The sequence below is a fragment of the Phocoena phocoena genome, chromosome 9, assembly GCF_963924675.1.
Source record: "Phocoena phocoena chromosome 9, mPhoPho1.1, whole genome shotgun sequence".
Classification (NCBI taxonomy): domain Eukaryota; kingdom Metazoa; phylum Chordata; class Mammalia; order Artiodactyla; family Phocoenidae; genus Phocoena; species Phocoena phocoena.
The window spans coordinates 105,750,351-105,766,539 of NC_089227.1; the positions used below are offsets into that span (position 1 = coordinate 105,750,351).

The following is a 16,189-nucleotide window of genomic DNA, read 5'->3' on the forward strand; positions in this document are numbered from 1 at the left end:
CCTATGACCTTGTCAGTAGATACAGAAAAAGCATTTGACAAGATCCAACACCCACTATGATAAGAACTATCTGTAAATTAGGAATAGAGGGGAACTTCCTCAACTTGATAAAGAACATCTACAGCTAACATTGTGCTTAAATGGTGAGAAATGGGAAGCTTTCCCACTAAGATCACGTACAAGACAAGTATGTCCTTTCACCACTCCTTTTCAATATCGTACCAGAAGCCCTAGCTAATGCAATAAGACAAGGAAAGAAAGGTATACAGATTGGTAAGGAAGAGATAAAACTGTCTTTGTTCATAAGTTAGCAATTTAGGAATTTGAAAGCCTTTCTCCAAAGGAGAAAGTAGCTATGGAAAGTGGCTTATTTCCCAGGCATATATAAAACGAATTACCTGGTTCAAAGCTCTGTAACAGTTAACTGTATGGTGTTCAGAAAACAGCAGGAAAAACACTGCTTCTGTGGCTGGTCTGAGAGTCAAACACAATTCAGGAAAGAGTCTACAGGAAATTGCACAGCATGTCAAAAACATTATACAGCAGGAAAAACACCTGGCTGGAAAAATAGCCCAATGAATACATTCTTAGACAGCAGTCCCTGCAGCAGCAACAAGCTACCTGGAAAGTAGAAAACAGTGCACATTTCTTCAGTCTCTGGAGGGACCTTTCCCATTCCCAACATGGATACTTGTAAACTGGTAATTATAACCCAGGAATGAATGTTCATGGTTTCAAAAATACAGCAAACCACCAAATATAATCTGTCTAGGTTTAAAACCATATAGAATGACGGGACTTCCTTGGTGGTCCAGTGGGTAAGAATCCGCCTTCCAATGCAGAGGCCGCGGGTTCAATCCCTGGTCGGGGAACTAAGACCCCACATGCCATGGAGCAACTAAGCCCATGCACCACAACTACTGAGCCCACGCACTCTGAAGCCCATGCACCACAACTAGAGAGAAGCCCACAAGGAAAGATCCCATGTGCCTCAACTAAGATCCGACACAGCCAAAAATAAATAAATAATAAATAATAAATAAAATAAAACCATATAGAATGAGTTTGTATGCCCTTCCTTTTCTAGGGCAGAATCTTGCAAGTGACAGTTTTGTTTTTGTTTTTAAAGACAGAATGAGGAAGTAATTAAAACATATGCTCAAGGGGTCTTGCCAACAGAAACACTTCTATCCCTTCAATCCCCAGTTTTCTACCTGGCTGTAACTAGCAGCAATGAAAACGTGTTCTAAAATATACCTAAGGAATAACTAGCAGTGTTCAGATAATCACACCTGGTGGGTATCTAGTGCTTTACCTTTCCAAGCTATCCTCTTCCAAAGTAATTTCCATGAATGCCTTTAGTTTTCTGTGAACAGTAGCTGCAACACCCTTCACTTTTGAACTCTTATGTTTACCTGTTAAAGACAGAAAAATATTGAACACAACTACACAAAAAGCACACAGACTCTCAATGCAGGTTCAACTTCAGTAAGACAGAGCCTCCTACCCTCCCCTCTGAGTCAGTGCATATATTGACCTGCAGAACAGTAATGATCCCTTTAAAGGGATGTTAGAAGATCCGATGAGTGATTACAAAGCACCTCATTGGCTCTGAGGTAGTTCCCAAGGCCGTGATCCCATGAGTTCTGTCCATGCCATGAGACTCGATGATCACCAACACCTTCAACAGTAACGGGACTAACACATCTCAGAGTCATCATCTGTTTGACAAATGTTTAAGTACCTATTAAGTACACGGTGGTCATCTGCACCCCAACCTCCATCCTCACACCCTCCACATGGAGAACGTCCCTCTTCCTGCAGATGTCTCCCCAGGAGACACTGCCTCAGGCAAGTCTTTCCTGATGCTTGGCCTGGGTCAAACTAGTTACAAATTCCTGTCATGAATCTATAGCCATACTATGCATTCATGCTTATGGGGAGAGCTTGTTTTGAGAGGATCACTCTATGAATAATATCTTAGAAAATCATTTCAACATTAGTAAAACTGGTCCAAAAATATAGAAACTTAATAGTAGTCCATCTGCAGGGACATTACCATATTTTACACTTAGGTAAGCATTTCCTAGGTATCTCCAATTATTTTTCCAATACTATTTCAACTGGCTGGGATACCCAGAATAGGCACAGTTAAAGTTAAGCAAAACACAGATACATTAAATATTAATACCAAAACACACCATCATTAGCAAAAATGAATTCAGATTTTTAAATGTACATGACAAAGGTAATAAATGACAAATCAATAGAAATTCAGTCTAAGGCACAGAGAGGGAGACGTAATGGGTCCAGTGGGAAAGTGGACAGGAGCTGCATTAAGAAGCTACCATTATTCAAGCTGGTACAGGGCAGCTACACAGCAGATGCCCAGGCAGACGGCACACGTGTAGAGCGTGGAGAGCTTGGGGGAAAGTGCCGTGAGAGCCTAACTAGCAGGAGATTCACTCCCAAACATTCCACAACAGTTCTGTGTAAGATGCACCCAGCAACGTCCCAGATGATACCATAGAAAATTTAACCAACCTTTATTAATAACCAAGATAATGTGCATAACAGCTGTGAGGCACACGATGCCTTCAATATCCTCAGAAATAACACATGCCTTCAATTCATCTAAAAATGACCTGCAAAAACGTAAAAAAACAACTGAAATTACTCTATAGTATATCTTAATACTTTATAGAAAGACAAATATAGCCAAGATTCATCAACCACCATGAATTCTAGTTTTCAGCTAACATGGCAAGTTGACTAAACTCTTCCCGTACTCTTCGCTGTAAGCATGCCAAATCATACAGGTGAGATGCTAAAATCAGAGGGCGTTGCTAGAAAGAGAAGAGGGTTGCTCTGGTTAGTGAATAAAGCCACTCTGCATACTCGTAATGCCCACAAAAAAGATTTGATATGCTACTGAAAGATAATTCATAGCTGTTAAAAACAATGCTTTTTGAAGTTTTCAAGGAACATATGTACTATTAAAATTCCACAGGTATCAGGTATCTGCAAAACTATCCCTTTTGTAGCCCACCAGTCCTGCATGTGCCACAAGAAACCCTAGAAGCAGGTCAGGTGACACATGGCATGGAGAAATGAGTAACAGCTGTGTGCCAAATGAAAACCACATGGAATTTACCCAAGTCGTGTTTTGAAAGTGTCCATTGTAGGAAGTATTTCAGTGACATTAAAATTTTAAATGTTTCCCTCTAAATGAACTGTAGTTATGATAAAGCATAACCAGAGACTATTTGGATGAATATATCTTTCAGAAAGTTAGAATTTCACTTTGTATAAGTATAATGCTAATATTTTTAATCTCTGATAAAATGAGAGAAAATTGTATGGGAATGTTTTCTCTTAGGAAAAAAATGCACTTTTGACAAATGGTGAGAGTAAAAGGAATAGAGCTAAAGTTACTGAGAGCTTACAGCCACGACAGGATTAAGAGAACAGCAAGGAAAAAGGGATTACCTGACTACGTTCGGAGATTTTATTATTATTCCTATTAAACACCTTGAAAATGGTGGAAGGGCTGAAAGACCCTCTGGGGGAGTAAGCTCTTTGGTATCAGAAACCTAAAAAAAAAACAAAGTCAAGTCAGTAACATGAATTGAGACTGAGATTGCACAGATCACTCATTTTACACTTCCCTGGGTTTTCTTCCAAACTTGAGAAAGGCTTTCCAGAAACTCAAAACAATGATTTTTATTAATTGCTGCAATGCCTACCATAATTACGATTAACCTATTACTATACACAGTGGTGTCAATCAACTGGAGAGAAGAGAAAAGACACTCAACAAGCCTTCTGTCGAACACCCTTTAATTCAATTACCTTCTGTAAACAACGTGTTTCTACACTAAGCAAACAACTCGTTACTCTCATTAGTCCAGATCAGGTTTTCTCAACTCGAACTTTTTCTATAAAGTAGTAAAATAGTAAATATTTAAAGAGTAAATATTTTCGGCTTTGTGGGCAAAACGATCTCTGCCACAATTACTCAATTCTGCTATTATAGCACAAAGCAGCCATAGAAAAAAGGTAAATAAATGGGCTTGGTCATGTTCCAATATGAGTTTGTTTGTTTGTTTTTTTCCCAAAATAAGTTTATTTACAAAAACAGACAGTGGGCCACGATGGCCCACAGGCCATTGACGGATTCATCGTCGTCAGCTGCGTAGCCTACTCACAGGCCTGAATAACTTCCAGTTCTCGGGCTGTGTATAGTCCAGGAATCACGCTCCCAAACCAAAATGACCTCTCTTCAAGCTTTCAGGAGGGCCTTAAATGTTATTAATGTCTCAGAATTTCGTCAACTCTTTTTATATTTGTGATTTTATAATACAAAATTTATACAAATTATATGTTTGCCTTTGTATATTTCAATGATATCTCCTATCAGATTTCAGCTTTTCATACTGAGAAAACGCCTCATTATTTAACTATCTTAAGGCATTCTTCCATGCCCTCACTCGCTACCACCAGGATTCCATGCCGTGAAAGAGTGGTTTTTGTTGTGACCTGAATTACCATCCTGATTATGTCAATCTTGAACCAAGTAGGCTAATCATATAAAATAGGCTACTGCTAGGAAAACGGCCAGTCCTTTATAGAGCGGGGGCAAACAAACTATCTGTTTAAACTGATATCAGAGGTTCAAATTTCCTATGCGTAAAAGAAAAAGAAAAGTAAGGCTTATGCACAGCAAGGCAGTCAGAGATGTGAGCTATTCCAGAAACAGAGCCCAAGAGTACTCGTGCACCCTGCTCGCCACTGACCAGTGCCACTTCTGCCTGTCAGGAGAGGGGATTCTTAAGAAATGTATCAACTCGCTTAAGCCTCTAAAATACGGCAAAAAGAAGTATTCAAGATGCAAGGAGCAGCTTGGTTTTAATGAAGAACGACAACATCCTTAGCATGGTTCCCCCCATGGTCACGTGATTCTAAACACAAACCAGCCACGGAACTGTGTGGTGAAGCTGCGGGAGAAGCAGACCTCCCGCTATACCTGAGTTCTGAAAAAATACTTGGAACAGCATAAAAATGTGCTGCGAGCAGAAAACAGCCTCTTGAATAGTCAAAACAAGACACAGCAGTTTCAGGACAACACACTTCACCTTTCGGAGCCGGTGACTTATCTCGACCACGGACGCGGCAATCAGAGTGGAGAGCACGCCCCGGTGGACAGGCGTGTCCACGTGCCAGGACTGCACGGTGCTGATAAACTCATGAAGAGGGGTCTGAACAGAATGAAGGAGCTACGAAAAACACATCAGTCACTGTTAGTGCTGAGAGAACCACTTTCAAGAATGAGGCCTCCTCCTGCGGTCCCCCGGGGGCCCGGGGCCCGTTTCGTCTGCCCACCCTCACTGCCGCACCTGCCTCTCTGCAGCTGATGGGAGCCATGACCAGAAGGCAACACACAGGACTGAAGCCCGCCAGGAAGGACCTTTATGACACTCTTACCCCAGAGCAAAGAAAAATCCCCAAGAATAGGAGTGTCAATAACATTAATAAAGTTTTCGAAAGGAGAGGTGAAGAAACATCACTGACATTAAGGGGAGACCCCACTATGAGGCCACGTGCTCTGAACGAAGCTGTACAGACAATGGTGAGAAAAGAAAAATATTTTGGCACAAATTCTGTAAATAGATCACAGACACTTGAACCAACTCATCAAAAACAGGACTATTTCAAATTAACTCAAATATGAGCTAGGCTACAGAAAATATGGCCAATAACCTTCAATTACCTCTACCAGCTAAAAAAAAAAGGATAAAATTGAAAGTTTCAATAGCTCATAAACATCCTCCCATTTAAGCATTTTTTAAATCTTTACTACTAAGAGCTGGGCACTCACAAGCTACTGTATTCATTCTCTGCTTCTGTCCTGCTGGGCAGAGGAGCTCTCGGGTCGCTGGCCTACTGACCTGAACACGTCAACACTGTCCCCAGACTGGTGGCCGGAGGTGGGCCCCTGGCCTCCCTCGCCTCCTGCCCCAGAGCGTGCCACCCCAGGGAGAGGGCTGGCAGCACCAGCTGAAGGTGGCACCTGGCAGCCACTTCCTGCCCGTGTGGCACCTCTCCCCACCCGATAGCCCCAGCGTGTGAGCAGGCCTGGCTCCGCGCACCCTGGTCCACCAGGTGGGCGCTGTCCCTCTAGTCCCTCTGCCCCGCCCTGGGGAGGCTCCAGTACCTGCAAGCCTTCTTCCGGTTGCTTCCTGAAGCTCCGCGCCATACATTCCAACATCTGCTGAAACACCTTCTGCACCAAATCGAACAGTGCTGAGACCTCTTCCTCTGAATCTGCTTTCTGCGTCAAGGAGCTTCTGGTTACCTCCTTCAGAATGCCAAGAAGTAATGAAACATAAAAGAATCCCTTCACTGGAAAGAAAGTTGAAAAAATCAGTTATTTAATCACACAATTTAGTTGAAATTATTATATATTTTTAACTTAACACATGTATATTACGGTAACTTAAAAGAGACTGTTACTGGTGAGCCAATACCAGGTTGGTCAGATTAATATAAAATCTAACAGACATACATACCTACGACTTGCTCCTTTTATTAAATATATAAAGCCGATGCCTTCAATAACAGTAACAGCCCACCTGGCTCAGGCACTGAGAAGCACTGCATGTGTGGACAGTGTGGTTCCCTGAACACCTGGGTAGAGGATGTGTCTTACTTTTTCACACGATGGTGACATCGCTGACGGGTCTGAGAGGAAAGGCCCTAGAGCTCTCAGACTATGACCTAAGAATCTCCGAGGCCAACTCTGTTAAATCCCCAACACTGTGTAGTTTGTTGGTGTCTTTCTCGCCTTTCCTGTGTGGCAATGATTTGGTAAAAATTTGGTAAAATGTTTTCAGAGTGTGAACTCAATTCTACAATTCATGCTGAGAACCTTCAATTTTCTTTTTTGTTTCTACCCAGACTGGCCTGTAAGCTGCGCTGCAAACAGAGCCAGTGGCCGCGCCCTCCCATGCCCCTGCCCCACTCTGCACCCATGCTGCACCTCGCACTGCCCACCACTGACTAACCTTCAGGTCTGTATGCAGGGCTGCATCCCTGGTGGACTGGGCCGGAACCATGATTCTTCCTTATATACATTTAAAAGTATATACTATATAAACTATACACGTATATTTTTTAAAAACCTGTCACATAGAAAAGCACAGAAATAATGTTCCTCGTTAAAAGATTAGTATCTAGGGGACAAAGCGTTGTGACCTCTCCTACCTTACACAGGAATCATGTGGCCCTAATAGGGAAGCTCCTTGATTTATGAAAGAGATTAAGAGACACAGAAGCTCTGCTTGATACAGAAGTAAGAAACTAACCCCAAATCCAAATCTATCTACTAAAGTAAATAAGAGAAATGGTCATGTTCCAGTTGAGTTTGCCCCTCAAAAGGCGTATGGCACTACCAGAATCAACACAAAGTTTGGAGAGTCTTTGCAAACTTAACAGAAACTTTCAAGAAACAAATCTCTTTATCTAGAAGAAGGCAGAGAGATACATTCTCCACATATCAGTCATTTCAGTGAAGCAGGCAGTGAGGCAGCAGCTCAGCAGAGGCCAACACGCTGAGGGTGATGGGGCTCTGAGGATGAGGGGGCCTGTCCCCTTGCATCCACCCTCAAGGTCCCGGTGCAGTGGGAGAACCTCACACTAACTAGTGTCTTTACTACTGACAAAAATCTGAAATGTTTAAAGTTTTAGTTGAAAGTTATTTCATTACATTCAAGCCATATGTGCGTTATAACCAAATATATATAGGTAGTGGTTAAGTAGAGTATGATAAGTTACTAAGGTAGGTCAGGATTTGCAGCTATGGGAAACAGAAGGCCCTCACTTTGGAAGTTCTTGCTTCTCTAGAGTGACTGGTGCACAGGGATGGCTAAGCTGGGGGTCACGCGGCCCAGCACCGATGGTCAGCACCTCAGGCCACCATGAGTCTGTACGCAAGGAGACGCTCACTAGCCCATCCCAGGGCAGCAGCCACCGAGAGCCACGTGGACCCAGGCCCCTTTCTGTCTCAGACGGGGTGTGCTGTCCTGCAAGCCCCTCCTGCCCGGCTCTACACAGGAGGCTGTGGTCCCCATCAATCCCCCTTTACCTTTGCACTGACCACAAAGCCCATTATTTACTGTAATATTTACTTATTAGGAATTCAACCTTCCTTGTAGTCGTGCTAATTACTTTTGGGGGCATTATCATTTCCTGGTGCTGTCACACGGCACCGGCCCACAGTCCACCGCAGGCATCTTCTCTCACAAGCCCGTCACTTCCAGTGCCTGATTTTGCAGAACACACAGAGTTTTTCAAAACACACATGTTGTGTTATAGCAGAAACACCTGCATTTTTGAACTGAGCTGTTTACATCTGGGTCATATGTGGGAACTCAGCTGTATTCAAGGACATCTCTTCCAGAATATGCATTTCAGCATGGAGAACGCCATGCTCAAATGTTAATAATATAAATGTGACTGAGTTTTAAATTTAAATGTTCTATTAGGACTCTTTCAAGTAGAGCAAGTCCAGAGAACAGACTCTGGGCTTACCTAGCAAAACTGCAAAGTATAATCTCATTTGTAACAGGACTACAAAGAATGAGCACACAGTTGATTCTCTACTGGGAAATCCCGATTGTTAGAATGTATAAATACAAAGATCATTTCAGCTTGGTCAAAGGTAAGGTCAGTAGCTTACGGGCTACATTGGAGATCTAAAATTCTTATTAGCTCCTTGGAAAATTTTATAAATACTAAAAATAGATTTAATCCTTAGGGGAAAATAGTTCTTAAATGATAAAGTGAGTTTAACAATGCAAATCATCTTTAATGTTTCAATCATTAAGCCTAAGTTTAAAACACTGTTTTCACAATAGAAAGTGAGAGTTATAAAGACTTGAACAAAGGAAAAAGTTAGATTTTGAAACAAAAAACATTTGTTCTATTTAATATTTAGTCTTTGTGGATATTGTAACCAAATGATGTAAAATCTTGCTTGTAATTACAGATTAAGGACACGCACACTCGAGACAGCAGAGCACAGTGACTGCCACCCCAGCTCCCGTGCAGGCCAAGTGCCAACCTCAGGGGCAGAACCATGAAAGAAAGAAGCTGTGGGGTTTGTGGCCAAGACTTCCCCGGGGTCTGCACAACGATACTCAAGACTACAGCAAAAGACCCCAGAGAGCTAACTGCAAACTTCATGTTGAATTTGGTAAATGATAATACTTTCAATCTCTGTTAGCAAATATTTAGGCTTAAAGAAATTCAAATTATGCATTTCCAAGCTTCTAGGGATCTCAGGAAGAACCAACTGTAGCATCGGGGTGTTCTGTGCCGACTCGGCTGCCCCAGGGAGGCGGCGGGCAGGGGTCACAGCCCAGGGGTGCCCTTCTCAGCCAGCCCATGACCCGAGGCAGAGGGGGCATCCTGGATCCACCCACACTCCCCCCGCCACAATGAGACGGGGCTGCAAGGATCTGGCCCGGCGCCCCTGGATGCGATGCTCCAGATAATCCAAGTCCAGCCCACCTGGAAGGAGGCCAACTTCTCACTCACTCACTGAACACATTTAACTTGTGTGGACGCCATGGTATGAGTTACCAGGGATCCTCTCCTTGGGGTGACAGCAACTTCCCAGTGGTCTCGGGCGGCGGTGGTGGGGGGGGACATTAAACAGCTCCTGACTTGCACGCAGACGATGATAGACACCAGACAGGAGCAGCAGACAGGCTGGGGCCGTGCTGGTGACCACACGGCAAAGTAGCTGCAATCACGCAAACCACCGGAGGAGGAGCCCAAGACCTTGCCAGAGACTCCGCACCTGGTCACGTCCGAGGCCAGAAACACCTCTGAACTTCCAGGCTGCCTCAGCCTGTTAACTCCTCTTTTGGTGTCAGCTAGCTTGTGCTACACATCTATCACTTAAAAACAAGAGTCCTGACCAGCAAAGTGAGGGAGGGAGAGAGGGGCTGGTTCTGACTGCTAGTTGCTCTAAACTAGTCCTTTAATAAACGCAGTACCTGTTTGCATGATTCCCAGGCTCCGCTGTAAAAGCTGTGTCTGAAACATACAGTCACCAAGGCCGACCACAATGACATCCTTGCATACAGTCAGGTAGGTCTGTAAGAGAGGTAGACATGATGATGTGATTTCCCATCAAAAGCCACAGAAGGGACAAGAGGGGACATCCAGCTGGTCAAGCTCCTAACATCTAAGGGTACCACTAGGGGTCTCATAAAGCAGATGTCTACAAAGATGCTTAAAAAGGAATTTCCATAAAAATACATTAATTCTCATTTCTCTTTCCATAAGAAATCTAGAAACACATTTTATGTTATCCACAAACTACTGAACACGTGTTACGTGCAATGTGTCAAATTACATTAAAATTATGCAGTTTATGCTTTGCAAAAAGATAAACTCTAAGACAGCCTCATCCACCAGAGGGCAGACAACAGAAGCAAGAAGAACTACAATCCTGCAGCCTGTGGAACAAAAGCCACATTCACAGAAAGAAAGACAAGTTGAAAAGGCAGAGGGCTACGTACCAGATGAAGGAACAAGATAAAAACCCAGAAAAATAACTAAATGAAATGGAGATAGGTAACCTTCCAGAAGAAGAATTCAGAATAATGACAGTGAAGATGATCCAGGACCTCAGAAAAAGAATGGAGGCAAAGATCGAGAAGATGCAAGAAATGTTTAACAAAGATCTAGAAGAATAAAAGAACAAACAAAGAGAGATGAACAACACAATAACTGAAATGAAAAATACACTAGGAATCAATAGCAGAATAACTGAGGCAGAAGAACGGATAAGTGACCTGCAAGACAGAATGGTGGAATTCACTGCTGTGGAACAGAATAAAGAAAAAAGAGTGAAAAGAAGTGAAGACAGCCTAAAGGACCTCTGGGACAACATTAAATGCAACAACATTCACATTATAGGGGTCCCAGAAGGAGAAGAGAGAGAGAGAGGACCTGAGAAAATATTTGAAGAGATTATAGTCAAACACTTCCTTAACATGGAAAAGGAAATAGCCACCCAAGTCGAGGAAGCAGAGAGAGTCCCAGGCAGGATAAACCCAAGGAGAAACACGCTGAGACCCATAGTAATCAAATTGGCAAAAGACAAAGAAAACTTACTGAAAGCAGCAAGGGAAAAACGACAAATAACATACAAGGGAACTCCCATAGGGTTAACAGCTGATTTCTCAGCAGAAACTCTACAAGCCAGAAGGGAGTGGCATGATATACTTAAAGTGATGAAAGGGAAAAACATACAACCAAGATTACTCTACCCAGCTAGGATTTCATTCAGATTCGATGGAGAAATCAAAAGCTTCACAGACAAGCAAAAGCTAAGAGAATTCAGCACCACCAAACCAGCTCTACAACAAATGCTAAAGGAACTTCTCTAAGTGGGAAACACAAGAGAAGAAAAGGACCTACAAAAACATACCCAAAACAATTAAGAAAATGGTCATAGGAACATACATATCGATAATTACCTTAAACGTGAATGGATTACATGCTCCAACCAAAAGACACAGGCTTGCTGAATGGATACAAAAGCAAGACCCATATATATGCTGTCTACAAGAGACCCACCTCAGACCTAGGGACACATATACAGACTGAAAGTGAGGGGATGGAAAAAGATATTCCATGCAAATGGAGATCAAAAGAAAGCTGGAGTAGCTATACTCATATCAGATAAAATAGACTTTAAAATAAAGAATGTTACAAAAGACAAGGAAGGACACTACATAATGATCAAGGGAACAATCCAAGAAGAAGATATAACAATTGTAAATATATATGCACCGAACATAAGAGCACCTAGATACATAAGGCAACTGCTAACAGCTATAAAAGGAAACACAAGCTTTAAATAACACAATAGACCAGATAGATTTAATTGATATTTATAAGACATTCCATCCAAAAACAGCAGATTACGCTTTCTTCTCAAGTACGCACGGAACATTCTCCAGGATAGATCACATCTTGGGTCACAAATCAAGCCTCAGTAAATTTAAGAAGATTGGAATCTTACCAAGCATCTTTTCTGACCACAATGCTATGAGATTAGAAATGAATTACAGGGAAAAAAACGTAAAAAACACAGACACATGGAGGCTAAACAATACATTACTAAATAACCAAGAGATCACTGAAGAAATCAAAGAGGAAATCAAAACATACCTAGAGACAATGAAAACACGACGACCAAAACCTATGGGATGTGGCAAAAGCAGTTCTAAGAGGGAAGCTTATAGCTATACAATCCTACCTCAAGAAACAAGAAAAATCTCAAATAAACAATCTAACCTTACACCTAAAGGAACTAGAGAAAGAAGAACAAACAAAACCCAAAGTTAGCAGAAGGAAAGAAATCATAAAGATCAGACCAGAAATAAATGAAACAGAAACAAAGAAACAAAGAAAACAAAGCAAAGATCAAAAACCTGGTTTTTGAGAAGATAAACAAAATTGATAAACCATTAGCCAGACTCATCAAGGAAAAGAGGGAGAGGACTCAAATCAATAAAATTAGAAATGAAAAAGGAGAAGTTACAACAGACACCGCAGAAATACAAAGCATCCTAAGAGACTACTACAAGCAACTCTATGCCAATAAAATGGACAACCTAGAAGAAACACAAATTCTTAGAAAGGTATCACCTTCCAAGACTGAACCAGGAAGAAACAGAAAATATGAACAGACCAATCACAAGTAATGAAATTGAAGCTGTGATTAAAAATCTTCCAACAAACAAAAAGTCCTAGACCAGATAGCTTCACAAGTGAATTCTTTCAAACATTTAGAGAAGAGCTAACACCCATCCTTCTCAAACTCTTCCAAAAAAACTGCAGAGGAAGGAACACTCCCAAACTCATTCTATGAGGCCACCATCACCCTGACACCAAAACCAGACAAAGATACTACAAAAAAAGAAAATTACAGACCAATATCACTGATGAATATAGATGTAAAAATCCTCAACAAAATACTAGCAAAGAGAATCCAACAACACATTAAAAGGATCATACACCATGATCAAGTGGGATTCATCCCAGGGATGCAAGGATTCTACAATATACGCAAATCAATCAATGTGATACAGTATATTAACAAACTGAAGAATAAAAACCATATGATATCTCAATAAATACAGAAAAAACTTCTGACAAAATTCAACACCCATTTATGATAAAAACTCTCCAGAAAGTGGGCATAGAGGGAACCTACCTCAACATAATAAAAGCCATATACAACAAACCCACAGCAAACATCATTCTCAATGGTGAAAAACTGAAAGCATTTCCTCTAAGATCAGGAACAAGACAAGGATGTCTACTCCCACCACTATTATTCAACGTAGTTTTGGAAGTCCTAGCCACGGCAATCAGGGAAGAAAAAGAAATAAAAGGAATACACATTGGAAAAGAAGAGGTAAAACTGTCACTATTTGCAGATGACATGATACTATACATAGAGAAACCCAAAGATGCTACCAGAAAACTACTAGAGCTAATCAATGAATTTGGTAAATTTGCAGGATACAAAATTAATGCACAGAAATCTCTTGCATTCCTATACACTAATGATAAAAAATCTGAAGGAGAAATTAAGGAAACACTCCCATTTACCATTGCAAAAAAAGAATAAAATACCTAGGAATAAACCTACCAAGGGAGACAAAAGACCTATATGCAGAAAACTATAAGACACTGATGAAAGAAATTAAAGATGATACCAACAAATGGAGATATATACCATGTTCTTGGATTGGAAGAATCAATATTGTGAAAATGGCTATACTACCCAAAGCAATCTACAGATTCAATGCAATCCCTATCAAATTACCAATGGCATTTTTTACAGAACTAGGACAAAAAATCTTAAAATTTGTATGGAGACACTAAAGACCCCGAAGAGCCAAAGCAGTCTTGAGGGAAAAAAAAGGAGCTGGAGGAATCAGACTCCCTGACTTCAGACTGTACTACGAAGCTACAGTAATCAAGACAATATGGTACTGGCAAAAAAACAGAAACATAGATCAATGGAACAGGATAGAAAGCCCAGAGGTAAACCCACGCATCCACGGTCAACTAATCTATGACAAAGGATGCAAAGGTATACAATGGAGAAATGACAGTCACTTCAACAAGTGGTGCTGGGAAAACTGGACAGCTACGTGTAAAAGAATGAAATTAGAACACTCCCTAACACCATACACAAAAATAAACTCAAAATGGATTTAAGACCTAAATGTAAGACGGGGCACTATAAAACTCTTAGAGGAAAACATAGGAAGAACACTCTTTGACATTAATCACAGCAAGATATTTTTTGATCCACCTCCTACAGTAATAGAAATAGAAACAAAAATAAACAAATGGGACCTAATGAAACGTAAAAGCTTTTGCACAGCAAAGGAAACCATAAACAAGACGAAAAGACAACCCTCAGAATGGGAGAAAATATTTGCAAATGAATCATCGGACAAAGGATTAATCTCCAAAATATATAAACAGCTCATGCAGCTGAATATTAAAAAAACAAACAACCAATCCAAAAATGGGCAGAAAACCCAAACAGACATTTCTCCAAAGAAGACATACAGATGGCCAAGAGGCACATGAAAAGCTGCTCAACATCACTAATTATTAGAGAAATGCAAATCAAAACTACAATGAGGTATCACCTCACACCAGTTAGAATGGGCATCATCAGAAAATCTACAAACAACAAATGCTGGAGAGGGTGTGGAGAGAAGGGAACCCTCCTGCATTGTTGGTGGGAATGTAAACTGATACAGCCACTATGGAGGTTCCTTAAAAAACTAAAAATAGAATTACCATATGATCCAGCCATCCCACTACCAGGCATATACCCAGAGAAAACCATAATTCAGAAAGACACATGCACCCCAATGTTCATTGCAGCACTATTTACAATAGCCAGGTCATGGAAGCAACATAAATGCCCATCGACAGATGAATGGATAAAGAAGATGTGGTCCATATATACAATGGAATATTACTCAGCCATAAAAAGGAATGAAATTGGGTCATTTGTAGAGATGTGGATGGATGTAGAGACTGTCGTACAGAGCGAAGCAAGTCAGAAAAACAAATATCATATATTAACGCGTACATGTGGAACCTAGAAAAATGGTACAGATGAACTGGTTTGCAGGGCAGAAATTGAGACACAGATGCAGAGAACAAACGTATATGGACACCAAGGGGGGAAAGCGGCGGGGTGGTGGTGGTGGGATGAATTGGGAGATTGGGATCGACATGTATACACTATGTGTATAAAATGGATGACTACTAAGAAATAAGTAAATAAACATACAAAAAAAAAGATAAACTCTAGATATTCAGATGCCACTGTAAGTGTTTAAGAAGAGCAGCAGTACTGACTAAAGTTACAGCTTTAAATTAGAAAATAAAACCTGGAAGCACATCACAATTTGGAGACGGGTCTCTGTGTCTAAAGACTTCTAACCTGGATAATCTGTTGATAAACGACCCTGTGAAGCTTCAGATATTCTTCTTCTTGATCTTGGATAAAAGATAGAACTTTGCTTTCTAACCAAAACCCAGTGTCTTCCAAAGTGGACAGGTAAACTTTGCCTTCTGAGCAGGACTGTCCAACAACAACAGAAGACAGGTTAGTCACATAGCCGCTGGGCCAATTCGCCCCGTGTCCTGACCCAAGCCGGTGGACGCACCTCGTGCTGAAGATGGATACTCAACCGACAGTGGAGGCTGAAGGCTCGCAGGGCAGTGCCTTCACTCAGGTGGTGAGGGCTCCCACCTGGCGACTGCAAAATCGATTCCAGATCCACCTGTGAAACAGGACATCTGCAGGCTAGGTTCCGGCTCAGCAGACAGCGCATGAGGTGAGGACATAGCTGCGCCAGGAGAGGGCTGCCAGAGCAGCAGGGCGAGTGTCCTCCCTCCTCCAAGCCTCCCGTAAAGGGACAAGAAGACACCTTTTCATAGGTGCTGCTCAAGGAGCCCTCAGGATCAAGCTCGTCCAGCCCTTGCCCCCTGCAGCGCCCGCTGCCCACCTCCCACCCGCCGACATCTGATGTCTGGTGCTGATAGGTGGGAGCCTCTGGCAGCA

General features: G+C 41.7%; 1 protein-coding gene across 1 annotated transcript in view; it reads right to left on the bottom strand.

Moving 5' to 3' along the window:
* NCAPG2 (non-SMC condensin II complex subunit G2) overlaps window positions 1-16,189 on the bottom strand; it is a 61,527-nt gene that overhangs the window by 6,926 nt on the left and 38,412 nt on the right. The window contains exons 20-27 of the mRNA XM_065883457.1: window positions 15,792-15,908; window positions 15,566-15,706; window positions 10,062-10,161; window positions 6,215-6,402; window positions 5,136-5,276; window positions 3,490-3,593; window positions 2,545-2,645; window positions 1,316-1,415 (exon numbers count right to left, since the gene is read on the bottom strand). Of these exons, the coding sequence (XP_065739529.1) occupies window positions 1,316-1,415; window positions 2,545-2,645; window positions 3,490-3,593; window positions 5,136-5,276; window positions 6,215-6,402; window positions 10,062-10,161; window positions 15,566-15,706; window positions 15,792-15,908 (992 nt within the window). The remainder of the gene's footprint in view (window positions 1-1,315; window positions 1,416-2,544; window positions 2,646-3,489; window positions 3,594-5,135; window positions 5,277-6,214; window positions 6,403-10,061; window positions 10,162-15,565; window positions 15,707-15,791; window positions 15,909-16,189) is intronic.